Genomic DNA, 26,253 nt, shown 5'->3' with positions numbered 1-26,253 from the left:
TCCTGCAGTAAACAACTTTGATCCAAAAAAGACCAATAAATATAAATATCAAAAGTTGTGATTTATTACCAAATCATATAAGAAATGTATTTATTCAGTACAAATTACAAAAACCATTTGCTGTGTTCTTACTCCAAACTCTGTTCAGTCCCATGATTGGGTTTCGAGTATTTGAGCCCTTCCTAACAATTTGCTAACTGATGTCACAGCCACCCAAATACAGTGGCTTTCTTTATATTTCAATATTGATGAAAAATGACTAGCTTGCATTGCATCCATCCATCTATCTATCTATCTATCCATCCATCCGCGGTGTTTTGGAGACCAGTTTTCATCAGAGGGGAGTAGACATTTGACCTCTTCACAGAATCTCAGTATCAAAAGAACCAAGTTTTCCTTCTTTGCGGTGGTCATTTTCCTATCATTTGATACAACTGTGTGGATATTCTCCATATAAGACATGACACGGTTTCATCTTTCAACGGACATTGCCTATAACGAATGTGCATTGGGACAATGTCCTCTGTGATGTGAAAGTAATGCATCTTATGAGGGGGGCATATGGAGAAAATAAATAAAGATATGCAAAAGCCAAATGATGACTACGAAGTGAGTTGCTTTTGAGGGAAAATATTCCAAAGGCATGAAGCGATCCATACATACAGTCATTTAGCAATGTGTCTTGGAGTCAATCAAATACAGACTATTAAGGAATTATGCTCAACAAGAGAATGCAATGAATGGCCTTTTCTTGTTGGGACAAAAACAGAGCCAAGACGTTTAAGGCAATTGTAGAAGTCAAACTTGACTAGAATTACAATTTTCACTGGGGCTAAGAATCAAACTTCCATTTGCCTAAATGGTAGCCAACTGTTGTTTGCTTATTGGCATTGGCTCATATCATGATTGTTTGCTTGACGCCTTTTGCATTTCAACCCTTGCTGGCACGTTAAATGCTTGTTGGACGATGCTCAGGCGTGGCCGCTCTATTGATATATATATATATATATATATACTATATACGTATATTTCTTTTTATACTTGCTAGCCAGGTAATTCAAAACTCTGGTTAATTGTCCATATTGATTGTATGCTTAACATGGGTTTTACGATGGCGGCAGTGTGACCCTTGAAACATTTGGGGTTCAGCTTTCGAGGTACCACGCTCCACTCATTTCATTTCATTTCAAGAACACAAACAAGGCATTGAAAGTGGAATACTTATAGACATCATAACATACAATCTATAAGATAATACATTATAGTTCATTTCAACAATATTTCATATTCAAAAGATCATAGATATTTCAAATCTATTAAATAGAAGAAATCAGTCTTAATACTCACATTGAAGAGCTGGGGAATGCAGAAAAAGAATGTTGGGATCATTTTCAAGAGTTTTGCACTTGGGGGAATTTTGCTGTCAACCAAACCGGGAAGATTTCACTAATGTTGCTTGGTGAATGAATCAAAGATTTTCTTTTCAACTGCTCTTCTCAAAATTGCGATTGAGCGTCTCTTGTGGCCCGGCCCGGCCCAGTCCAGTCCAGTCCAGTCCAGTCCAGTCCAGTCCAGTCCAGTCCAGTCAATCCACATTCACTGTGTGTGTGCTGAAGTTTGCCGTGACACTGTCTCCACGCAATAGTTTGGTTTTTCAGAGGGAGTGAATCCCGGAAGGCACGCGCAGCGGTACGAACCCACCGTGTTGATGCATCTGGCATTTCGACACAGCGACATGCGGTCGTTGAGCTCTGAACATTCATTTACATCTGGAGCAAAGAGAGGCACGGCGTCAGCCGGGTCGGACGCATTTCAGCCGAGCCACGTCGGTCGGCTGCGCTTGTCTTACCGATGCAGGCCATGCGGGGCAGGTCCAGCGTGTAACCGTCAAAGCATTCGCAGGTGAAACCCTCTTGCACTCGAACGCATCGACCGTTTTCGCAGCCGTTCAGTACGCCGCACTCGTCTGCTAGCAAGCCCTCGAATGCCTTGAATGGATCTGTCGCAAAGGTTAAAAGAAAAGAAAAAAAAAGCCATCGAAATTAGCTCGCTTGAAAGAACCACATGACTCTTGATTCTTATTGGCGGCTGGCTTAAATGATATTCCACCGAGACTGATCAATTATGAAGTTATGTGGCGTCCCGGCAGAATTGCTGTTGCAGCAGCAGCAGCAGCAGCAGCAGCAGCAGCAAACTGCAGCATTACTCACACAAGATGGCAGCAAAGCACTGAATGACAAATGGAGCAGAAACTTGCCGTTTGTGGCAAAAATACTGACATTCCTCATGGTCGTAAAACGGCAGGGCAGGATTGTCGTCTGGCGATGGGGAATAGTCTGGGCTCACTTCGTATTCATGGAGCGGACCGGCGACGAGGGCGTCACGGCCGTAAGGATGCCGCCCGGCCAGGTTACACATGGAGGCGTAATCCGCTAAAGTGGCACAAAGAAAAAGCCGACAAAATCAAACAAACGTCGACCAAGCCGATTTGTGCGCCGGCACGACCGGCCGGATGAGCGCGACAATGAACCGTTTTCCCGACCGAGGGCCGCAAAGGCATTTCGTGCCTAAAGATGATCCTTCATTGAAATCAGATGTTTTCCTCTCCCCCAAAAATGGTTGAGGTCTGCTAAATAGAAGAATCAGCGGAGAATGAAAAGGGGGCATGGGAGAGCGGCTTCAACAACAGCAATCACGGCTGCCCAAGGACCATATGCTGCGACAGAATCAATGTGTCGTCGTGTTCATCGTGCGCCGCGCCGCGCCGCGTTGCCGTGACCGTGCAGGTTTCTTCGCTTCGCTTCGCTTCGTGTACCTGTGTTTTTGGGAGGGCACAATGCACAGTCCATCCCCCAGGCCTCTCCAAAGAGACAACAGCACTCGGTGAACGTGGTCTTCCTGCCGTCGCCCAGCGGCAGAGTGCACGACATGGAGTCCGTCACCTTCTGCCAGCAGATCCCCTGGAAGTCCATCTGCCCCAGCTCGTGTTGCTCTGCGGGCAGGCAGGGATATATTTCTCCCAAAATATGAAGGTGGGAGAAAAAAAACCTTACCAGCCACATCAGGGACAAAGATGCAGCTGTTACTGTTGGCATCCAACACCATGGGATGATTACAGAAACAAATGTAGGAGCCTTCCGTGTTCAAACACTCTGCTCCGACGCACACGGACTCATCCAGGCACTCATTTATGTCTGCCGGAAAACAATCAGAGACCAAAGACAACTTGGGTTATTTGGGGACCTACCTACCTGCCTATCTGCAGTAAAATGAAAAAAGGCTTGAGATTGGAGCCCAGAGCTTTAAGGACTGCGTTACAGTTCTCATGTACTGAAAATGGTGCACGCACGCACGCACCTCTGCACTCCAGTTTTGCAGGGTCGTAGTCTTGTCCCGTCTTGCAGTAACACTCGTAGCTGCCCAGCGTGTCCTGACAGAAGCCTCCTTTACACACCTCCTGGCCGAACAGTGTGCACTCATCTGCATCTGGGAAAAAAAGAACCAGTTCAAGGATTCCTTTTACTCATTGTAAATTCAGGAGGGGTTTTGATCAAATGTCAGCTGTGACTTACTTTTGTAACTCTCGGCTGTTGGGACTTCATAAAGCAAATCTCCACTTGGGATAAATCCTTTTCCAGATGGACACATCTGGTTGAACTGGTCTGAAATGAGGCACAGCCATCCATCCATCCATCCAATGATTATTCGAATTCTTTTCAGATGGGACTACGATGCACTTGATACTGCATATCGTTCCATCCTTTGCAGTCGGTCCTGAATACGTACCTGTGCCATTGACAGGACAGGGATAAACCTCACAGTTGTCCCCCCAGCCAGCTCCCAGCGTGCAGCAGCACTCTTGCAAGGTGACGTGGCTGGTAAGCACACTCTCGCACAAGTTCTCATCATTCAGATGGAAGTAGCACTCCTTACGCTCTAGCGGTGAGACTGAAAGGCAAACAAACACGCAGCACGAGACAAGTTTTGGAGTTGAGGCAAATTGGACACACACACACACGCATGAGCACGACTGGAAGTTCCCCAAAAAATGGTGTGTGCCCAAGTTCATCTCCATTTCCAATCCAGTACTTTACATGCGCAAGCTACAAGCTCGGAATGAGTCAGTCACCTGTGGGAAGGGGCTCACATCTGGCGACCATCGCATTATACTCTTGGCCGCTGGGACACGTGCAGACAAAGGAACCGTCAGTGTTTAGGCACTGAGCTTCTCCACAGACACTATTCAGCAGCTCGCACTCATTAACATCTGCAGAAGAAGCGTCCAAATAGATAATTGCATCAAGAAATACTTGTGTTGTTGTTGTTGTCCTCCATGTTTGTCACTTCTGAATAGCGACGTCCCTTTCGTCAACACATGACCTTGACCATAAATAATGCTAGCGTGGATGAGTACACTGTTGATTCTTCACGCCTACCGTCCGAGTAATATACGGCGCCAATATTCACCACCTAATTCCAAATTGGATTCCACCCTCAACAAGCCATAATGATAACGTGGAAGATGGGCATAAATACTTGCGGCTTGTAATCAACACTTTGGAAATGGCGTCCAAGCAACTACATTTAACTGGTGCACTCCAATCAAGTCCTATAAACATGTCAGGGATTAGGAATGGAAATGGGATGCACTCATGTTATTTTGAAAACGTTTCAAGAACATGACTTGATCAATATGCAATCGCTGAGTCAAAAGAAGACCGAATGTTGACATTCCATTTGGGTCCCTTTTGGACTATGTCTTAGGTCTGGTTTTTTGGGCTACTTCTTTTGCGGCCTGCCCTCTTTTCAATTGAAAGAAACCTTTCAATTGAGAGCGTGTCACTCAGGTGGCTGACCTTGATTTGGAGCGCCACAGTTAATCTTCCTGCCTTTTCTTGACAGATTTATTCTCATGACTGCGCAGACCACGGAACCTCGAATGAAAGTGCATGTTGAAATTGAACGGAGGATATTTGAGAAGGAAATGCTGATGGAGATTTGACAGGGTGCAAAGGGCTAAACCACACAAAGAGCGTGAGAGACGCGCGTAAGAGTAAGCGGAGGCAAAATAATCGAAAACAGAAGTGTCAAGGAGGCGCGAGATAGACAGAAAGGAAGGAAGGAAGGAAAGAAGGAAGGAAAGACGGCGGCTAGTCGAGACGAGAAGCATTTTAAACGGTTAGCGGTACACCGCCGCTGCACGGTTGTGTGCTTGTTTGTAAGTGAGTCCATCTGTTGTCGCCGCAGTGCAGTGAAGGCTTGGCACTGCATTGCACTGACCAAGGCAGCCGGCTGGACCAAATTTAGGTGCAACCTAGCGCGACTGCCAGATGGGCACGTCGTGTGTTTAAAACACACACTGCGCGGAACCAGAGCCTCGTGGCCATTACGTACGTACGTACGTGTTTCCAATTAGCTCGGGGAAAGCTGCAGCATCCGGAACCTCCGAGTACAATTTGTAAGCAGTCTGAAGACCAAGCACCAGATGATCCGTGCCGTGAATCAATAGAAGGGAGGACGCATATACAAACGTTTGCGGATGCCTGAGGAATGCTAACCTCAATCCAGTAAGTGCTATTACCGGTAGGCTGATTTTAAATTCTTTTTTTTAACTGGCAAAGGCACTGTAGGGGCTGCGTGGACACGTCTTCACCGTGATCAAAATGAGAGTGTATCAGGTTTCCGTGCATCATTTAAAAAGATCAACATTTGGGGCATGTTGCCCTACTATTATAGTGCAGGAGCTTATAGCGTGTACATGATTCTAAGATGGGAGACTTACCCACACAGCTTTGGCCATCTTGATTTTCCTGGTAGCCCGGGTCACAGAGGCATCGGAATGAACCCAATCTATTCTCGCAAAAACCATGAGGACTACACAAAGTCTCATTGAGTCCGCACTCATCGATATCTGTTGATCCAAAAACATGAGTTACAATCGATGCCTGTGACAAACTTAAAGCCCCTTTTCGACTTATTTTCACAGGTGGACTTTAATGAGGTTTGTTGAAATGCTCAACACAATTCCCCAACGTTAAACAGAAAAACGAAACTTGAATTCTAACAGCTTTGCGTCTGCACTTGACCTCTTACCGTCACAGGAGGGTGTATCAAGAGGAGCGGTGAATCCACTCCCACACGCACACACATAGGATCCCTCTGTGTTGAGACATTGGCCGTGGGGCGAGCACAGTTCTGGCTCATCGACACACTCGTCAACATCTGCGAGAAAACAAACAGGACTCCTATTGAGAGGCTGTGTGTGTGTGTGTGTGTGTTTGTCATAATGTGTCCACACCTGTGAGCCTTGACACAGTCAGAGAGATTGCTAACTAACCTGCGCAGCTGGTGGCGTCCATCTGTCGATACCCTCGCGGACAGGTACATGTGTAGGAGCCCATGTTATTAACGCACTCCCCGATGGACTTGCAGGGCTGCTCGTCTTCTAAACATTCATCCACATCTGCAGCGGCCACAAAGGCGTAAACATTGACTGTCGTTATGACTTAAGTGAGAGATGACATTTTCATGTGATATAATCTTGTGTACACTACTAGGACTTTACTGTACCGTCACACTGGTCACCAGACAGAGAAACCCTGAAGCCCGGCCCACATTGACAGATAAAGGAGCCGTCGGTGTTCACGCAGTGACCCCTGGTACACACACGTTGATCCTGGCACTCGTCTACATCTGAAAACAACAAACAAAGATCGAATGTAACATCAAGCATGCGTTTGCAATCAGTCACTTTGAGTTTCTTTGCTCAATTGGCGATAGCCCGGCCTGGAAATACCTTACTGCGAAAAGTGCAACCACCAGTCCTAATCAATCAATTCACCTTTGGAGAGGCTGTGCAGTAATCTCATGAAAGACATTGTCATCACCCTTACTGGTGCAGTTACTTTTAGCACCACTCCCGCACACCCAATTATGTGCAAACATCTGTGAGCTGTGTCGGTGAGGGCTATAAATGACACTGTAGCAGCATGGTATATTTCTTTCCTGTCACCGCCTCCACGCAGTGGCTTGGCTTGGCTTTCCTCGCAGTGCAGAGAAGCCATAACCTCACAGCGCACGCATACACACACACACACACACACACACACACACGCACACACACACACACACAAACACACACACACACCCTTGGTCACGTAAGCTCAAGCGGAGACCAAAGAAAAACGATTTCAAATGAATGAGGTTGTCTTTCAGGTGCATAGGAAGCATAGGTATAAAAATGCGCTCGCTTGCTCGCTCACGCAATCACTCACCTACACACTGGCCTCCCCGCGCCAAGAAGCCAGGAGGGCAAGAGCCGCACTCGTAAGCCCCGGGGATGTTAATGCAAATGCCAGATGGACACGCTGTCTTGTTTGCGCATTCATTGATATCTGTCGAAAGCCAAAGCAATCCATAACTCATGGAAAGTATCACCGTGCAGACACTTTGACATTATTTTGTGTACAAAAAAAAAAAGAGATGATTCTCAAAGTGTAGTAGCCCACTCGTATCACGCTGAGGCTAACTCTTGTGGCACGTTCCAAGTGCAATTCGCTTGCATTTAACTTTGCTATTGATTTATTTAAAGGGACAGTGGAGAATTTTGTCCCATCTAGTGGTGAACTATTAGAATGCCATGATTTGAGTTGGAAGCGAGTGTCTTTTGAATTTCTTTAGCAGCCGTGCAAGCAAAATCTCATCCCAAACGACTTTGAGGATGACCTCACGTGATTGTGCTGTCGTGTTTGAGCTAGCAAATTTGCGATATTAGCAAAAAGACATTGCAGCATTCCCGCACAATGATGGAAGATGTTTAAATAAAACACTGAAACTCAAAACACCATTTGGGTGGAAAACATGTCGACTGACTTGCGAAAGAGTAAGCCAAAGGAATAAAGCACCATATTTTGACAAGCGGTAGAGCAAAGTGCTTTCTAAACTTCAGGAAAATGTAAGAAGCTGAATTGGTCATTCTGCTCCGATCATGAAAAAAATGTTTTAGTGTCATAAATCAATGGATGGCTTGCATCTGTTTAAAGTATATAAACCAAAACACAGCCTCAAAAAGTTCAAACCGTATCCTTTTCTCACCACTACGGAAGAGGGGAGAGGTTTTGGGGTGATGACCATCAGCTAGTTTGCTCTTACAGCTCCAAATCAGTTTCCTCTTTGCGGTTGGGGAATTCTGTGTTGAATTGGCAAGAAACCGCATAATGACTGACTACCTCATATTTATATCAGAGGAAGAGCGAGTGAGCGAGCGAGCGAGCGAGCGAGCAGGCAACAGGGAGGTGCACATTTTAGTAACTGTGTGGTCAGCGTGCTTCCATTCAAATTTCCACCTACTTTTTATTCCCTCGATACTTGAACGGTTTGTGGAACTTGTGCGTGTGTGTGTGTGTGTGTGTGTGTGTGTGTGTGAGACCACTGCTTAATCAGATGGAGGCCAAAGGAGGCTTTGCTGAGTCATCCAGAATAAGCTTCTCAATTGTCCGTGTCTTGTCTTCGCAAGCATAACCTCTTTCAGATTCTTGCCACGAATCAAAGGCTATATCCAAGAGGTGCCTTTTGAAACGTATTTGTGTCCTGGTAAATGTTTTCAGCGACGTGAAATACACACAGAAAAGGCGTGTGTCCTCAAAGATATAGTGTGCTTCATAAAAGTGGAAGAAAGAGTGCACATACTGACCCACGCAAGTGGTTCCCTCTTCATCAACAAAGAATCCTTGTGGACACACACACAGGAAACTACCCTCGGTGTTTTGGCACAGACCACCGGAGCACAAAGATGGCTTCTCCAAACATTCGTCCAAATCTGAACAAACAAAAGAGCACAGAATAAGCTTAGAAATCACATGAGGGGATAAAGGAGAAAGGTTTTGAGACAAAAAAAAAAAAAAAAAAAAAAGGTCATTCCTTTGAGTCTTAATTCACTGCAATGAATTACATTTCTTTTTTTTTCTCTCATGATAATATTCACAAGGCACTAACTCTTAAAACTAAATCTCGGGATCCTTGTGATGTTTGTGGGCAACTGCGTACGTACGGAACTTCAAAATGAGTCGGGAATCTTATGCTTTGTGCTAGTTGGACTGCAATTACGCTAGGAAATAGAATGTTGTCCCTCCCTCCCGCCCGATAAAAAGAAAGCCATTTTCTACTTGATGGCCATTTTCTCCTCCTCACCTACGCAGGAGGCGAGTGCATGATTCAAGCGGTAGCCGTCATCGCAATGGCAGGTGTAGCCTTCGGCTGTGTTGTAACAAAGCCCTGGGCCGCAAATATAAGGGTTGATCTGGCACTCATCCACCTCTGTCACACATGAAAAAGACAAAGTCATTACAGCAAATCCTGTCATGAACTAATCATCATACAGTCCCCATAGTCCAACATTGATTTGGGGCACATCATCGAAGGATAATGAAGAACTGGAAGATGCTAACGACCAGATACGCTACGGGATGAAAGGTTTTTGTTCTCTTTGTGCTTACGATGACCGCGGCAAAGCTGCAAAAATAAAGACAAGGGCCTCCCTCCCTCCCTCCGTAGTCATGAGCAGCGCAAGTCATTGTGCGCATGGGTGGCGTTTCCTGTCATTTGGTATTTTTGCAGAAGGGGGTCGCTTATGGAAAAACCAAGTCTTGTTCTATTTCGATTGGGAATGCCCTGGATGGCAAATTCCCAAACAAATCACGGTTCGCTTGTTTTTACGTACGCCGTCTACAAATATTGAGTCCTAAATAAGTGGTGAAAGCATACCTGCAGATATCGTTGGTGCAATGTCTTGGCCTGCATTTGAAGGGAAAATCTCCACTGGAACAGGCGGGGAACTCTGCTCAACAACCTCTGTCCAATTTAGAAGACACAAATGAATGTACACTTTTCACCCTTTGACAGCCTTGCTGAAAGCCGTCACTTCTGAGTTTGTACACTTTGGCCCGCCCCTGCAGAAAACTTGAGTCAATTTGATTTCCTGATCCCCAAAGGTCCTTTCAATGGATTGGACAAGGAAAGTTTCCATGTATGTATGTGAACATTTGTAGTGAATCATTGAGGGAGTGCCAATGAGCAACCTCAAGCAAGCAGACATTCCCTGTCGTTGCACTCGGTGGTTTCGAATATTTCGGGACTATCCTTAAAGCAGGGGTGTCCAAACGACGGCCCGTTGGCCCGCAAGACATGTTAGAAACAGAATTTATTACGGGCCGGCCGCGGCACTTCAACTCTTGCCCCCGAGTGCATTGCGCTTTCTAATTTTAACACCAGAGTGAGCTACTGTTGATCAAGGCAGTTGCTCCAGCAAAAAAGGACAAAAGTAGACAAATGTACCCCAAGATTTGAAACACGGCGCAACCAAAGAAGCCAAAGTCAGCAGCCAGCACTGCTCCCACTGAGTGCAATTTAGGCGAGTACAAAATATAGATTTCAGATAGATTTCCATTTCTGTATAAGGGTAGACAGACACCTGGGTAAGCTGCATTCATCTTGACAGTGGATACACCTGGAGATAGTTGGGGTAGAACGGAATCACTGACTGGCCTATGACTAACCGCAGGTCCTACCAGCTCCTTCAACGACAAAACACACAGCACAATACCCCAAAAAATGAGGTGGGCAGATTTTTCAATCCAGCATTTCAGCTTAGACCAGAAGCGCGCCAAGCTTTAGCCATGCAAGATGCGTGCCCCGAAGAAGATCAGCAATAACCGACTGCTCCTCAGTCACTGAGCAAGAATGAGCGTTTCAGCAAGGAGGCAAGTAAATAGCCTGCTGGCTTGCACACATTCCAATACATATACCTACTAGAACCCATGAGGTGACTTATTGCCATGAATGGTGCTAAACTGAAGAAAGGCTTTGCTCCATTTGCTATCCGACTCCATGCAAAGGCTCCAGTGCAGCAGCTTTTGCGCATGCCAGCTGTCTCATTGCAACCTACCTGATCTGGGGCAGTGGTTGCTAACAACCGCAAAATACAAAAAAGAAACGTGTTAAATCGATGGCATTTTTATTCGTATCCCTGTGGTGTCTTGGAATAGAAAAGAAATCACAAGGCCCATGGGACAATTTGCTACCGGGAAGACAAGTCATGCCAACCGTCAATCCTCAAAGTACACAGTGACAAAAAAGGATGTGGACTCACAAGAACTAAAAAGAAAAGAATGCCTTCAAACCTTAATTATGCATACAATGATGGAAAGGTGAGTGGGCCAAAAATGCTTCTGCAATAGCTGTTTGAGTCCCAGCTGAACTGGTCGCCAGCCAACGGCAGGGCACTTAATACTCAACAATACAAAATCACTGACGTCATGGCATCCTGACTCTCCAAATGCAGTCTCGATATTAAAATGTTATCGACTCACCTGGTATAATCTCTCTCTCTGGCTTCCCAAAAGCCATTACGGGTTTTGCTGGCGTTGGCAAGGGATGGGGGGTGAGCGCATCACTGGCTGTCTGCTGGACTGTAACTGCTTGTTTGACGGGCGGATTTGGGAGAACCGTGTAGCCCATGCCGCCAGGGCAAATCTCTTTGAACATAGCTAGACAGGAAAACAACAACAGCAGCAGCAGCAGCAGCAAATATTTACCATAGACATGATCGTATTTGCACAATTGTTTTCAGAATTGCGTGAAATATGCTTTGAATGGTACTTTAGATTCAAATGACAGACTGAATTGTTCCCATTGCGTTGACATCTCTGATATCAGTTCAAAACAAACCCTTTGAAATCACGCAGTAGGTTTCAATCGGACACTTGCTTGTGGAAATGGGAGAAGAAAAAAAATGGAGGCTCAGTGGCAAAAGTATACAACTGATGTACAGCGAAAGCGTTTGGTAGTCTACAAAAAAGGAAACGACTAAGCCAAGCTGTGAAACGGGGGGCGAAAAAGCATGCAGGTTCCCAAACCTTTACACTTGATCAGTGGGCAGGCCTGGCTACAGCATTTGAATACAAGAAGAAAAAAAACCACCAACAACAACAACAACCACCGCCTATTACGGCAGCCTTGCGATGGTCGAAATGGCTTCGCCGCAAGTGACAAATGAGCCTTTTGGGTCATGAACTGAAAAGGCAGCCGGAGGCCTTACCTGTTCCCGGAGGAGGACATTTGTCACAACGCGGTCCCCAGGCTTTGCCCACACTGCAGCAGCAGAGCTGTTTGCTCAGCTGAGCCGACACCGGGTGCAAACACTGCCTCCCTGAGCTCACCAAACGGAAGCAAGCCCCCTTCTCCTCTTGGACGGCGGCAGCTATGTTGGCTGAGGAGGTACGTGTGCAGGAGGGCAGGCGGACAAAGAGGAGCAGAGCAGATGCCATGGAGTCGAGCGGGAAGAAATGACAAAGAGAAGAAACAAACAAGTCCCCTTCACCAAAGCAGATGAAACAAATACACATATGAAACACGATATCGTCAGTGTCGTAAGACGCAATAGGAAAAGGCAGTATTTTGCGGCCCGTCATTCCTCCGCATCTGCCGCCGAGAGCCAAACGCCAAACCCCTTCAAAGACAAAAGAGCACGCCGTAGGAAAGACACCAATAAACAGCAACGTGCATTACAGCCAAGCGCGGATGGAGATGAAGGCATGCAGAGGGCTTTACTTTTGCCTTTCCAAGTCAAACGCTGCAATTAAACATCTCCACATACCGATGACAGCTGGAATTGTTCGAAGTGGAACAGAGAAAATATTTTTCTCCGAGGGGATTTAAAAAGGCTTTTAAAGGCCAGTATTAGATAGTGACGTGGGCCGGACAGATCCTTTGTTCACCCTCACGGGAAAATCCCTCGCAAGGAAATAAAACACTGGGCTAAAAGATCCATTTGGTGAAAAATCACTTCATTGCAGCCCGATCCGTACCTTTCGCAGAAATGGCTTCTTTCTTGGCCCGTACGCTACGCATACAGACAGCACCGCTTTCCGCGCTAATGATCACTGCACATGTAATGTCAGTCCAAAGCTAGCATCGAGCACGCACGCACGCACGCACGCACACGCCATCAAGCACTGAAAACCGCTTTGGTGTTCCATCAAACTCACAAAGGCCAACGCAGAGGCATGGCGAGTCTGCCTTGCAGTGCATGCTTCAGGGAGGAAAAAACGTTCCGTTATCCATGCACTAAATTCATATGCATTGCATCAAGCATGTTAAAAGCATGGCTTTATCTTGATCACATGGAAATACAGTTGCTAGCTATCTTTTCATTCTAGATTTCAACTTTTCATTCATGTTGCATCATCCTGTAGTTTGTAACTAGCATACTTACATATGCATGTGGTGAGCATGGCGTCAGCGATGTAGCCAGGTTTACACGTGCATCTATAGCTGCCCACAGTGTTCAAACAATTTCCATTAGGACACACCCCTTGCAGCTGGCACTCATCAAAATCTGGACAACAAAATACGGATACACTTTCAAATGCAAACAACAGCAACAAATACTGTCCAATATTGCTTATTTAGGAAAGTCACACGGACGAGACATTGCGGCCTCGTTGCGGTGAGCAGTTCAGATTCGAACCATCGTACAGTTGCATAAAATTGAACTAACCTTTTGTCCTAGGATTTTAGATTATACGTACGCAATTGTTTTACTTTCTCATCCGTGAATACTCATTCACAGATGACAGCTCTAAATATATTTACTCTGTATGATCTAATGTAATGCGCTTTTATAGTGTTTAAAATATGCTCAAAGCCTAATCGAAAAGAGATGTTTGGATCCAGAGGTCGTGCGTCGTCGTAAACTGTCAAACGCCATCGATAAAATGGCAATGAGTCAAAAGAGACGGTGGCACCCTCTATTGGGTCTCTGGAGAAAAGTAGGATTGAAAATACTCTTGAAACTGTTTTTTTACATTTCATCCTTTTTGTTTTGAGCAAGTCATTTAATTATTAAGGAAGTGAGGACAATGAGTAAATAATTGAAAGGAATAAATATGCTGCAAGCTCTTACCTTGGCAATGAGTGCTGTTGATGTTCTTGTAACCCTGAGGGCAGTCTATCAGAGGAATAGCAGCTGAGTCCAAAACAATGGCGAAACGTAAGTTAGATTATTCCAAAAAATCATAAAAGCAAAGGGTCAGCTACATTCACTGTTGGCTAAGCTCCTAAAGCAGGGGTCTCAAAGTCCCGTCCTCGGGGGCGGCATTCCTCCATGTTTTCCAAGTTTCCCTTGTTAAACACACCTGATTCAAATGATCAGTTCCTCCTCACGTTCTGCAGCAGCCTGATCATTGAATCAGGTGTGTTTAACGAGGGAAACGTAGGAATGCGGCCCCCTAGGACTGGACTTTGAGACGCCTGTCCTGAAGTGATTGATCCCTGCCATCGGTGACCACATTTTGGAGCACGAGTGTCCCACAATATTTATAGCGTCAAGTTTAAATAATGCTTTCCTTGGAGAAATGACAATTCCCGACCGAGCCTCTTACATAACAGCGCATCAAAGGAGGGGGGGATGAGGGGCGGATTCCAAAAATGTCTGTGTGTAAAGACAACACATACAAGTCATCTGTACTGATTCCATATCACAGAGCCTGACTTTTGTTTACTCAGTGATGTGCCTGATCCTGTAACGATTTCTTTCTTTCTTGGCTGCACTTACATGGTTTCTTTGGACATTTCTGGCATTTATGGAAACCCCACGATGTTCCCATGGACCCACAGCACTGCTCCTGTTTCGTCAGCCCCGGGAGAGCCTTCCCGCACTGAAACATACAAAGCGTACGTGTGTATACAGACAGAAGAGAAGGTCTGCCTTGAATGGCCATTTAGAGCAAATCTCTCATACTTGATTGACTGACAGCTTACCTGACTACCAACAGTTTCTTGGAAGCAGCGGCCCAGCGTGTTCTTGGAGGAGACAGGTTGGTACTGAGTCGTCTGGTCCCCGTGCTGGCCCGGGTAGATCATGTTGTAGCCGTGGTGCTGGACCTTCTGGTGGCTTTGGGTGTGATGGAAAGTGTAGGTGGAGGATGAAGACGATCCCGACTGGGGACCTCGCTCGTCCAGCTGAGATACCTGGTGGACCTCCACGGATGCCTCGGGAGGATGTTTGATGTGGATGTTGACAACGTTGGGACCGAAAACTGGTCAAGAGGCTACAGTGAATCACGATACCGGCGATGGGCTGATGACACCAAGTTTATGGTTGACTCACCCGTATTTTGCCCATTGCTGTAGGTCAGAGGCAACGTGCGTGTGGAATGGACCTGAGTTGGAGTGTAGCTGCCTGATGTGTGCTGGGGCTGATGTTGTCCATTTTGAAGTGGAATCTGGCAGAACTTTCCAGTGAAGTTTGGAGGACACTGACATTTGTCTCTGGCACTGCACTTGCCGCCGTTAATACAAGGCAAATGACACACCACTGAGGGGAAAGCACAACCATAAACATGTTTGGCTTCAAGTACTGTTACATTCTCTCCTCTTCTTTTAGCCAAGGCACCTTTTTCCAACGAGTCTAGTCTATTCCTCAGGAATTAGGGTTGGGAATCCTTTTTTTTTCTTTCTTAGTATTCATGTTTTTCTACTTCTCAAATACAAAACAGCTTAAGCTCAGCACATTTTGGCATTTCAATATACATTCTCATTTTTGCCATGTGTGCGTGTTGTTCACTGAAAGTGCATCATTCGTGCAAATTTGCCCATTTTAGGGGCTTCGCATTAAAACACATTGCTATTTATATAAACAATGTCAGACAAGCTGGAAACATGTCAGAGAAATGCTAAGATGGCTTTCCCAGACTCTCGAGCAGGCCAAACGGGATACGTATACCCGTCGGCAAAATCCGAATGGATCACAAATTGTTCATCATCGTCAGTCGTGGATCGTTTTCTACTCTCACCACATGCTTTCATAACAATCAGCGAAACGGATTCATACGTTGACCTATTTCTGTTTGATCTTATCTTCCATTGTTTCTCTGAAACATCTATCACCAACATGATCTCACTGGGCCGATATGTGGAGTTTGGAAATGGCCTCTAAACGGATCCCATTGTAGCATAAATCATCTCTCTTCACCTCTCTCATCATGTTAGCGGGATAAACAAGAAAGGAAGGAGTTATTTATTGTCTCTTGACTCTTTGTAAGCGGCCTTGGCCAAATAGGCTTTCATCTTCCCAGTCCCATCCATCCATCCGTGGCTCAGATGTGCACACACACACACACACACACACACACATAAGGAAGAAAGGGAAGAAAGGCAGAAGGAATGAAGCAAGCCCAAACAAGTGCATCAGACGAAAGGCGACTCACTCCACGCCGGCAGCCAAATATGCAAAGCATAACATTTGAAAAAGTTCACGAGGATCATAGCAACAATGATCTCACAGCTTTTCATTGCCAACGTAGGCTTGAAATGTGAAGATGGATAGATGGATAGATAGATGGCTAGACAGATAGATGACAGACAGACAGACAGACAGATATGGATATCATTCATTGTAAATAATCATTTCAGACGGTCTCTCCGAGTGTCGACAATACTGTTAGTGGCAGAAAGTGTATTTGTATATTTGTAGCTCCCAGTTTGAGGCATGGTAATGACTTACCGATCCTGAAGTTGGGTGCCGTCAGAGTATCAGTGGCATGGCCATTTTCGCTGATGATTGTTGTGGTGTTTCCCTGCTGGCAGTTGTTGTGACATCTCCCTCCCACACAGGTAAATTTGCAGATGGTGGGAGTGAACACCACTTTGATCCTCCCTGTGTGGTTGCCCACTGGCAAAAAGAGGAAGAGCCATTGTGCTGCTTTGAGGCACAGAAATGCAAAGCTCCCTCCCTCATGAAATCCGGGCATTCAAATGAGTGGAATTTGCACGACTTTACAATGTCAGGCTGCTTATTTCAAGCGTAACATGAGTTGTCAGCTCCTTTTCCTTATCACTTGAGTGTTTCAGGTTAAGCGACAAATCGAAGATTCAAATCAACAGCGTCTTTTTCAATTGCTGTCATTATCGGTCCTGAAGCACTTGCTGAAAATATCGGATTATAGCCGAAATACGTCACTTGGATGTACGTACGTACAGTAAGTACATCGTGAAGATTGAAGTGGGAACAAACAATTGGTGTCACCTCTCCTTCTAAGAGCGACTGACAAATACTGCAAGCAAAACATCTCTTGGATGAACTCGACTGAACTAGTGTATGCTTTTACCATTTGCCATTTTCTGGACTCAGTATTGGAACAATTCCTTGACACACTCGCACTACATGGTTCAAGTAATAATGTCCAAAGCAGTGGGAAAAGGCACGAGGCAACTTCCTGTTGAGTCGCTGAGCAACCTTATGTAAGAGCACGGTCATTCCTGAGCCATCCTTCCGTCCGTCCGTCCCTCCGAGCGTCCGAGCGACCGACCGACCCCGTGACATTCAGCGCAGTGTGCACCTTAAGCGCGTGCGGCACGCTACATAACACTATTGTCTCTTCCTGAGTCACTGGCGGCCAACACTGACACAGAGCCCGATTCTTTGCGGTCCCTGGCCTCCAATGGTCACGAGAAGGATGGCCGGCCGCCGCCCGCCCGCCCGCCCGCCGGCACTCTTGGAATGGCTCAGTGCTGATGCCTATGCTATACTAGTAAGCATTTCCTTGCCGAAGCAGGAAAGTGGCTACAATGCATCCATCATGATTGAATGGAAAGCGCTTGACCCAGCCGTATCCCACACTTTGTAAAACATCAAGCAGGAGAACATCATCTCCTTTCAAAAAAGAAAAGCAGCCAAAGACTCACCGTGTGCCCCTGATAGAGGGATGGGCCTTTCAACTTGAGGTTGGAAGTGTGTCTGTGTGTGGGTGCTGTGTGTGTGGTAATATTTGGGCTTTATGACGTATTGCTGGCCTGGGCGCATGGGCATCGAGCGGATTCTGAGAAGAAAAGGAAAGAAAAGAACACATGAGATAGCAGTTCGCATGTCTGACGGAGCGACCATTTCATGTCTAAAGAGAAAACAACGTAAAGGTTGTTTGATTTCCGTTGACAATGTGTGAGCGATTTGACCAAAATCCCATCTGTGCTGCTCCTTTAGTTTGTTTTGAAACAAATGATGTGTGTGTATTTTGTTCATGATTTAATTCGTTTCACATTGTTTCGGAGAAGTCCTTCCCTGCAAGCGCTCATGCAGAGTGTTACCAATAAAATGACGCCATTATTTATGCTAATGCTCAGAGTTGACGCTGTAACCCCTTTCTTTTTTTCCATTTCAACAGCATTTAATAAGCTTTGTGCATGATCGCTTCTTCCCAGTCACTCTCAACTTTACGGCCACTTTGGAATTTGGGAGGGCGTAGTTGCAATTTGAAAAAGTTATTTATGCCGACACCATTCCGTTCCATCTGAGCATCATTCGTTACGACGCGGCCATCGGAAAGGGTTTCTTTTTGATGATGGAATACGTAGTATATTTTCTGTCAAACGATTAGTGAGGCGTGCCGGGATTATTTTGCATAGACAGTGAAACAAATGACTCAACCGCGATAAATCAAGTGAAACCATTCTCCTACGATGAGTCACACACGACATAGCCAAGATTAGAAGTGAGAAGATAAAGCCAGCGCTAATGTTCTCCATCAATGCTGCTATTGTGACAGCAAACGGACGAAGCATCGCACCGACGCATAAACGGTGGCGGCGGCGGCGACCTCGGGCTGGCTATCTATATACATATGCGCTGGTAGGACTGGAATGTGACGAGATGTTCTTCGCCACCGCTGCAGTCCACCCTATAAATCACCGAGGACAGGTTAATTCTCTTGCAATGGCTGACCACGGAAAGGGTCAAACGCTGCTGCCGAAAGGCTCCAATGCTGCAGCTGAAGCAGATCCGCCTCAAAGCGGACTGCCACTCCACTCCAATGGGGAAACAAATCATGAGTCAAATCCTCTCCAAAGCAGACTCAGTGATGTTTTCGCTCCAGACTAGCGCACAAAGTCAGGCATGCTAGGATTAGTTTGCTAGTAAAAGACTGGAGAGCCCAGATCTCAACACCATCAAACAGAAGAGAGATGGCGAGCCAGGCCCTCAGGTGCACCATCACTTACGTCTGACCTCACAAATGTTCTTCTGGATGAAAGGACAGAAATCCCCCCCCCCCCCCCCCCGCCCCCCCAACACACACACACACACATATTTAAATAAGCCGCAACGGGAGACGAAATGTTCACTTCCCTTCAGTTTAAATGCCTATTGTGCAAGTCTTTGGAATATCCAGTTAGGGAACAAATATATAAGGCTATCTCCTAAGTGGCGAACCTTGGCGAAGGTGAATGTTTATTTCTTGTCAGGGTTCCTCCTTCAAGGAGAAAAAAAGTCATTTGCCAACAATAATTTTCCCATTGCAAGCAATGACATTTTGAACAGGTAAGGAGGGCAGGGCAGGGCAGGGCAGGGCAGGGCAGGGCAGGGCAGGGAAAATATTAGCTCGCTTTATGATAAAGATCACACACATCTGCAAAGTACAGCCTCCAAACCAATCTTTGTGCTGCAGGCAGGGTTTCATAGAGGCCCCGCCCCGCCCCGCCCACTGGAAAATGCAGCCACCTCCATTGATACTCAAATGAACGGCAGAACAACGACCGTCCAAATGTGGGCCTCTGTCCAGACGGTCTCCCCGCTGCAGCACATCGGATTCGAATGATCAGGATGGTTACGGCGCTTCTTCAGAGTTTGCAGATGAGCTGATCATTTGAATCAGGCATGTTGCAGCAGGGGGACGTGGGAAACAGGCAGGACAGCCACCCGAGAGCTCAAATCTGGACACGCAGGATAAGAGAGGTCACGCACACCGAAACAAAGTCAAAAGTAAAAGGCAGTATTTTTCGAGCAAATTTCTAATCTAAAAAAAAACCCACGATTGACAGGCATTTGAACTATTAAAGGTGTGTGTTTATCTACTACTTACTGTTGCTGGATGTGTTGTTGGATATAATGCGGCGGCCTCACAAACTGTGGGGACGGCTTGACTGTCAATTTCATCTGGGCAATGTTGTTTGCTTGAGGTGCGTTAGGAGGCATGTGCGCTTGCTGAGGTATGGGCCGCTGAGCTCCTGCGTTGTGATCATTGCTCGCTCCTTTCCCAGGCTGGCTCTGGCTCTGGCTCTGGCTCTGGCTCTGGCTCTGGCTCTGGCTCTGGCTCTGGCTCTGGCTCTGGCTGACACTGTGGCTGTGGCTGTGGCTGTAGCTGAGGCCGTGGGGGTGTGTGGGCACAGTCTTCTGCTCACATGCCTTGCCGCTTGAGCCAGGCTTGCAGACACACAGCTGAGGCCTGAGGCACATTCCTCCGTTCTGGCACTGGGGGATGCAGTTAGCTGGAATACAAAATCCAGACAGATGAGAAGAGAAAAGCAAGGACAGACAGACAGACAGACAGACAGACGGCGATAAGGACACAGATGTGGTGTACACATGGATTCATTATTAAATGTCATTAGATTGAGAAAAAAAATATATTTGAAGGCTACCGCTGCCCACAAAAGTGTTGGCAAAGTTCTAAAATTGCAATCCGGAGAAAACGTAGATCGCATTTGATCCATGCTCCCTCTTTGGTCCTTTGCGCAGTATTTTTGACTTGCCATTTTCTTTAAGAGAACACTTTGAGCCTCCGTAAAATTGGGTTGAAACAGTTGAGAGAAAATATCACATTGACGAAACCACCACAAACACTGGGAAGGACAGAGGAGCCGCCAATGACGTGATCTTTTCGATGGCATGCTTTTCAGAGATGTCTTGTCAACAAGGTAAGTAGGTTTCAAAGCAAGCTGGTGACAAGAGCGCAGATAATGAGTGGCAATCACACATTTAATGATACTGACGAGATGTTGTCGTAAAAGAGAGCTGACCAGTCAAGTCAAAAGTGTCGAGGTGAAGCAAGGATATTCATTTCAGAACAGAAAGAGATGCTGATAAGTGAACATTAGAATGACCACAGTGATTTGAAAAGCACTTTTCATTCATCTTTGGGTAGTTTCCCACAAAGCATTCAGTCTCAGGTTTTGAGCTGCAGTTGTTGAACAAATTCATCTGGCAAACTGGATAGCATTAGATAGATGATGGCTATCCAAGTCAGCAATAGAAAAAGATAGTATGAAGGAACAGATGAGTGCATTTCTTACTGTCTTTATGTCTGCCTTTATTTGTGCAAATCTGAAAGCAAAATGTTCCATCTAGGGGGTATCCCACAAATTGCCAGCTCAAATCAAAACAACCAGACTCGTGGGGTACCATCAAATGAGAATTGGCTGCCAGATAATCTTGACTTTTGACATCCCATGGCCACATTGTACTGTAGCTGCAGAGGCAGAGGCGTTTGACTCTGTGTGGATTCTTGTCTGGACTTGCAATAGCAACATTGGCACAACATGCGCTTTTTTAATACAAATCTGGCACAAAATGGCAGCATGTGGCCTTGTGCTATACGTACATTCGGATACATGGCTGCTTTTCAAAGATGGATCACATTATACAGTACATACATATATATATATATATATATACTCAAAAGATGTTATTATTCTCCTGTTCTCATACGATTGTTTTCACAATGTCTAAAGCATTCACAGGTTGATCTATAAAGTGGAATGCCCTTCAAATACAATTTGCAATGATTTTTTTTTCATCACAAGATCTTTTCTGTAAAAAAAAAAAAAAAAAACAGCTAGTGTATATTGCGTTGAAATGCCTCCATGACTCAATCGAAAGCTCTCAAACACTGAGCCAGTGAAGATACACAAGTCATTTTCAAAGAGCGTGACTGCCCAATCCAATGATGACATCACTGCTGTCTTCCTTCCCACTGGGAGTTGAATTATATTAGCGCTTTGAAAAAGAGCAAAGTTTCCACTCATGCTAACTTTTTTCGTTTTCTTTTCAGACAAGCGTAAATAGTTTTCATTGCCCTCGCCCACCTCTGGCCTGGAGCTGCTGCCATCTGTTCGGCAAGCGAGCGAGCGAGCAAGCTAAGAGTTTTGTTCCGCGACAATGACGTTGATGGAAGAAGTCGTGTAATCTCCTTGTTAGGCAGGAAGAGGAAAGAGATCAGTCATGGTGATGTTCTCACCCTTTTGATCAAACTATGCCGTGTTTGGCATGTGCTGCGCCTCCCTCTCTCCCTCCCTCCCCTAAGCCAGCCAGCCAGCCAGCCAGGCAGGCAGCTCTCACTAAGGGAGTCTGAAAAAAATAACAGCCTTGTCTGAATGAGTGAGTCAGTGTGTGGTTGTGCTCTGTGGAAGAGAAGCAGCAACATTGGGATAGAATGATTTCCTTTGTGTCACCTTGTTGTAATGCCGCAAAATTCCAAAGTGGCATGATGAGCAACGGCTTCTTTTGACCTTGGAATAAAGTACCTTCACAGAATCTAGGTCATGCTGCAAGGATATTACTTAGCTCTGTATAAACTATATCAAATTCAACTTTGATTTCCTTACAACTAGCCCTCGTATGAGGGATTTTAATGAACCCCCCAAAAAAAGCACAAAATTGCAAAAGAGCCACAGTTACGTCTCCTGTCCAGAGGTGTTGTGAGATACTCTGACATTTTCAGTGACATCATGAAGCTTTTATGGAAGTGGACCTTTCTTGCTGGGTGGGGTCTGTACTCATATGTCCAAGCATGCCCTTGTTTTAGTTTTTTTAAAATCTCATGTGAATGATTGCTCAAGTTGGAGGCTGCTTTTATCGGGCCGGTTGTTGTGCTTGTTTTTGTTTATTTCATTTGATTGCATTGTTTCATTGCCCTTCTTGTCAATAATGATTTGTCCCTCATTGTTTCCCTCTCAAGGCATGTGTGACTGTCCTAGCCAAGTCTGCTACTTTGCTTGATAATCATTTTGCAGATGTCTTCTATTAAAAGGACAGTGTGTCGGATTTAGTGCCAACTGGTGGCGAAGCGATAGAATGCAATGACCTGGGTTGAAAGTGTCTGGGAGAAAGGCCGCTTTACAAGCCTGCTGCCGCCAAATACTTCAGCAGACGTGCAGGCAAAATGTCATCACAAACCACTTTTAGTATTCCCTAGTAAGTGCATTGCCTATATCAAATGTATACCGCATATGTGTAAAATGCACTACGTTGAAGCGATAGAACATGTTGGGGTTTATTTTAGATTTTATTGAGTCTTTTTTTCATTTTGATGAATGAATACCAAAAATGATGTGGATTCTTTTTGGAACATACGTACGTACGTCATAACATACACGGCAAATACCTTCTCTGCACAGAAATGGATCAAACTATGAAATGTAATGATCTGCCGTAGAACCTTTTTCTGCATTCCCTTGTATCAAAGTGAATAACTCGATTAAAAGGCGATGCAGAGTCAGCGAGAGCCGTATTCCGAGGACGTACACGATTTTTTTCATAGCTGCACACAGCTCTATGAAGTCTGCCTGTGGCTGCTCATGTAATTCTATAATGAGCTCCAATAGGTCTGGCCCTCTTGGAAGAGTGGAAAAAGTACTTCAGTAAGCATTTTGCCAGGTGTTCTAATGGTCAACCCCCGCGACTCAAAACCGGACTGAATTTGCACACTGTCACAAATGTTTGAATGCAACTGGGGCGGTAACACAGCGGATCTTTTTTTCTCATTTCTTGTCAATAGAAATAGGTGTCTACACAAACTGAAGTGCACGGCGCTGTAACTCTGCGACAAAAAGTCACCAAAAAGGACAATAAGATGTTAGTGCCACGCAAACGTTTCACATCGCTGCAGGGGAATTGATCTGTATCAATGTAATTGATTTAGTGGGGGCAATATAAGCTGGTTGGGTTGGCTGTCCAATTATTTGTTCAGTCCGTATGTCCCATTTGGATGTCGAAATGCTGTCTTACGGGACCAATGTTGTCCTACAGTTGCAGAGGCCAATCCATTTGTCCAAGTGACTTGACATTCACTGGCATTTTGCCGCACGCTTGACCTTGTCACAGTCAACGAAGCCAAGTCACATGAATACAATGAACAATCATTTGTACCGTCTCGCTGGATCAGGCAGCTTTTACATAAAGTGCATGTCTGAAATGGAAATGTCTGGCGGCATGTTTAAGGAGCAGTATGACATTGAGGAATGTCCCCTACTGCTCGTTGTCCAGATGTTTGCGTCGTGCTTCCTGTGCCTGTGTAAACAAGGAGAGCCTCTCCACCAGCCTTGAAGTGCTCAGCTGATTGTAGTTCCCCAAATCAACAACCAATCACTCACATTGTACGTGCAACACTTGAGTCTTTTGTATTCATGATCGGGTCCTACTCTGTTTACAGCCATGCGACTGATGATGTTATGATGAGCCAAGCCTGCTGTCTTATCGTATTCGCCTTCCAACTACTCGAGTCCATTAGCCCGTCTGTCTCCACCGCCAAAGACGTCACGACAACTTGTTTCAACTCGACATTTTTGGAATCATTGATCAATTGCATCATCGTGCCCATCCCGAATCTCGACCGCTTCCGCGAGGAACGGTTGACGTGACTTACGCGTTGTGCAGCGCTGGGATCCTTGAGCTTTACTCCATCCGTGACAGCACTGGCCTCCACATATGTTCACTCTGCAAATAGAAAACAGAAGCGCAGAGGCAACGATGTCAATTTCAAATGTTGCTGGGCCTTGATTGACAGGTTGGAGCTCGTAACTTTATGAGACAGATACGAGGGATGATATTGTATAGCAGTATCAACCAGAGGCACTCGAGATGAAAAGTACATAGTAAGCCTGGTTTGTGCTTGTCTGCATGTGCATGTGCTTGAATGAAAACATGGCAGCCCTTTTGTTTCGTTCCTACAGTACAGCGTGGCCCATCAAAGGTGAAAACAAATCAAGATACAAACCATTTCTGGTTGACTTCCAATCTCATCCTAAATCCAGATGCCTTTTGGCTCAGTTCGATTTTCTTGACAACACCTACCCTCTGAGATGTGTTTTATCACATGGTTCACATTTCTTCAAATTGCTTTTTATTATTTTTCTCCCATAACAGTCATTAAAACAGTTGGGTCGGAGAAAAACAAAACAATGATTAAGGAATTATTACAATTTCGGGATTTTTTTTTTTTTTTGCAAACCAAAAAATATGTTTTGTATAAAAATAGCGTTTAGCGCCTACGGTAGCCACAATTACTTTGGACGCAAGCGTTTTTAGAGTGAATATCTGCAACAATTTACTTTCATCCACATCAGGATTGGAACACAAGTCCTCCTTACAGCGTTTACTGCCAAAGTGTGGACTCAGTGAGTGCGGATGGTTGTTCGGTGTGCCCCCCCCCCTAAAAAAAAAAGTTGGGAACCACCCAATTAATTCATCACAAGCAACGCGCATTTAGGGTAAAAACTGCTTTTCTTAGTCAAATACATCTTGTTTAAATTTGCACTTGCATGTACATATACGATTTTCAGCATCCAAATATTCAAGTATTAAGAAGAAATGCCTTTTGAAATGAATGATCCAAAGGGAGCCTGCCGAATTGAGAGCATGCGTGCGTGCGTGGGTGCGTGCCCAGACTTACCCAGACTGCTTGAGAAGCTGCCTGTGCTCCGGAGCGCTGTGCCGCCGAACAATGGGCTCCTGGGCTGTCGAGGCTTGGTTCCCCATCCGGCGGGTCCGGACCTGGCCGCCCAATTTGGCGCTGAGTTGGACGCTGTAAGAGTGCGGAAGCCCCGACGCGCCGTGACGCGTTGAAATGGAACTGACTTGCATCGCATCCTCTCGGTTAGCCCCCGCTGAGCCCGGACCGGGACCTGGACCTGGACCCGGCCCGGGTTGGAGCACGTACAGCTTCCTGACGCCGCTCTGGTTGTGCGGTAGCGCTGCCCCAGCTGACAAGCAGAACGGTGAGAGAAGGATAGCGAAGAAAAGCAAGAGGCCCCTACTCCAAAACATGCCCGCGTCGTTCGTTACAATTCCAAAGTTTCAAAAAGTTTGGAGCGCCGGAAAATAGTAATTGTCTATCAAAACACGCCAGTGAGCTTGAGGAGTCCTCAAACTCCGTAAAGTCCTCAGAAGGAAAAAAAAAAAGAGAAAAAAAATGATATAGCTTGCACAATGACAACTTCACTCAAATAATCTTAGCACCGAGTAGTACAAGTAAAAGTGCCTGCTGTCCCCGCGTGTGGAGGTTCTCCTTCGGCTGCTTGTGGCCACTACGTCCGAGGAGCTCCACAAGTCCAGAAAAGTTTCTTGATGGAGGAGAAGGCTGCCAGCCCAGCAGCAGCAGCAGCAGCAGCAGAGGCAGAGGCAGCAGAGGCAGCAGCCTGCCTCCAGAA

The 26,253-nt window shown here is 45.8% G+C and overlaps 1 protein-coding gene and 1 long non-coding RNA gene across 7 annotated transcripts; one reads left to right on the top strand and one right to left on the bottom strand.

Annotated features, from left to right (window-relative positions):
- Window positions 1–42: 42 nt before the first annotated feature.
- ltbp1 (latent transforming growth factor beta binding protein 1) lies at window positions 43–26,253 on the bottom strand. 5 transcript variants are annotated; one of them, XM_088385128.1, is made up of 31 exons: window positions 25,497–26,250; window positions 24,471–24,541; window positions 19,911–20,316; window positions 17,743–17,876; window positions 16,562–16,729; window positions 15,167–15,373; window positions 14,818–15,095; window positions 14,612–14,714; window positions 13,961–14,023; window positions 13,271–13,393; window positions 12,095–12,265; window positions 11,367–11,543; window positions 10,943–10,962; window positions 10,469–10,571; window positions 9,763–9,849; window positions 9,190–9,315; window positions 8,693–8,818; window positions 7,275–7,394; window positions 6,571–6,693; window positions 6,338–6,463; window positions 6,094–6,222; window positions 5,783–5,911; window positions 4,130–4,267; window positions 3,787–3,948; window positions 3,573–3,662; window positions 3,358–3,486; window positions 3,054–3,194; window positions 2,816–2,992; window positions 2,280–2,432; window positions 1,850–1,999; window positions 43–1,769 (listed from the first exon to the last, which is right to left on the bottom strand). In XM_088385128.1, exons 1-31 carry the CDS (start codon window positions 25,868–25,870, stop codon window positions 1,597–1,599), a joined length of 4,677 nt encoding a protein of 1,558 aa, XP_088241254.1. In that variant the 5' UTR covers window positions 25,871–26,250; the 3' UTR covers window positions 43–1,596. The 5 variants fall into 5 exon arrangements, with proteins under 5 accessions (XP_088241254.1, XP_088241257.1, XP_088241255.1 ...); XM_088385131.1 differs by lacking the exon at window positions 4,130–4,267 and having other exon boundaries at window positions 25,497–26,253; XM_088385129.1 differs by lacking the exon at window positions 7,275–7,394 and having other exon boundaries at window positions 25,497–26,253.
- Window positions 13,367–15,532, top strand: LOC148392767 (uncharacterized). Of its 2 annotated transcripts, none has more exons than XR_015860413.1 (5): window positions 13,367–13,504; window positions 14,674–14,730; window positions 14,832–14,873; window positions 14,975–15,098; window positions 15,190–15,532. It is a non-coding gene; the product is annotated as an uncharacterized LOC148392767 (long non-coding RNA). The 2 variants fall into 2 exon arrangements; XR_015860414.1 differs by having other exon boundaries at window positions 14,975–15,112.

The sequence above is a fragment of the Syngnathus floridae genome, chromosome 9 (genome assembly GCF_059516105.1).
Source record: "Syngnathus floridae isolate MCC-2025c chromosome 9, RoL_Sflo_1.0, whole genome shotgun sequence".
Lineage (NCBI taxonomy): Eukaryota > Metazoa > Chordata > Actinopteri > Syngnathiformes > Syngnathidae > Syngnathus > Syngnathus floridae.
The sequence above is the reverse complement of the archived record's forward strand: the minus strand, read 5'-3'. Positions and strand labels throughout refer to the sequence as shown.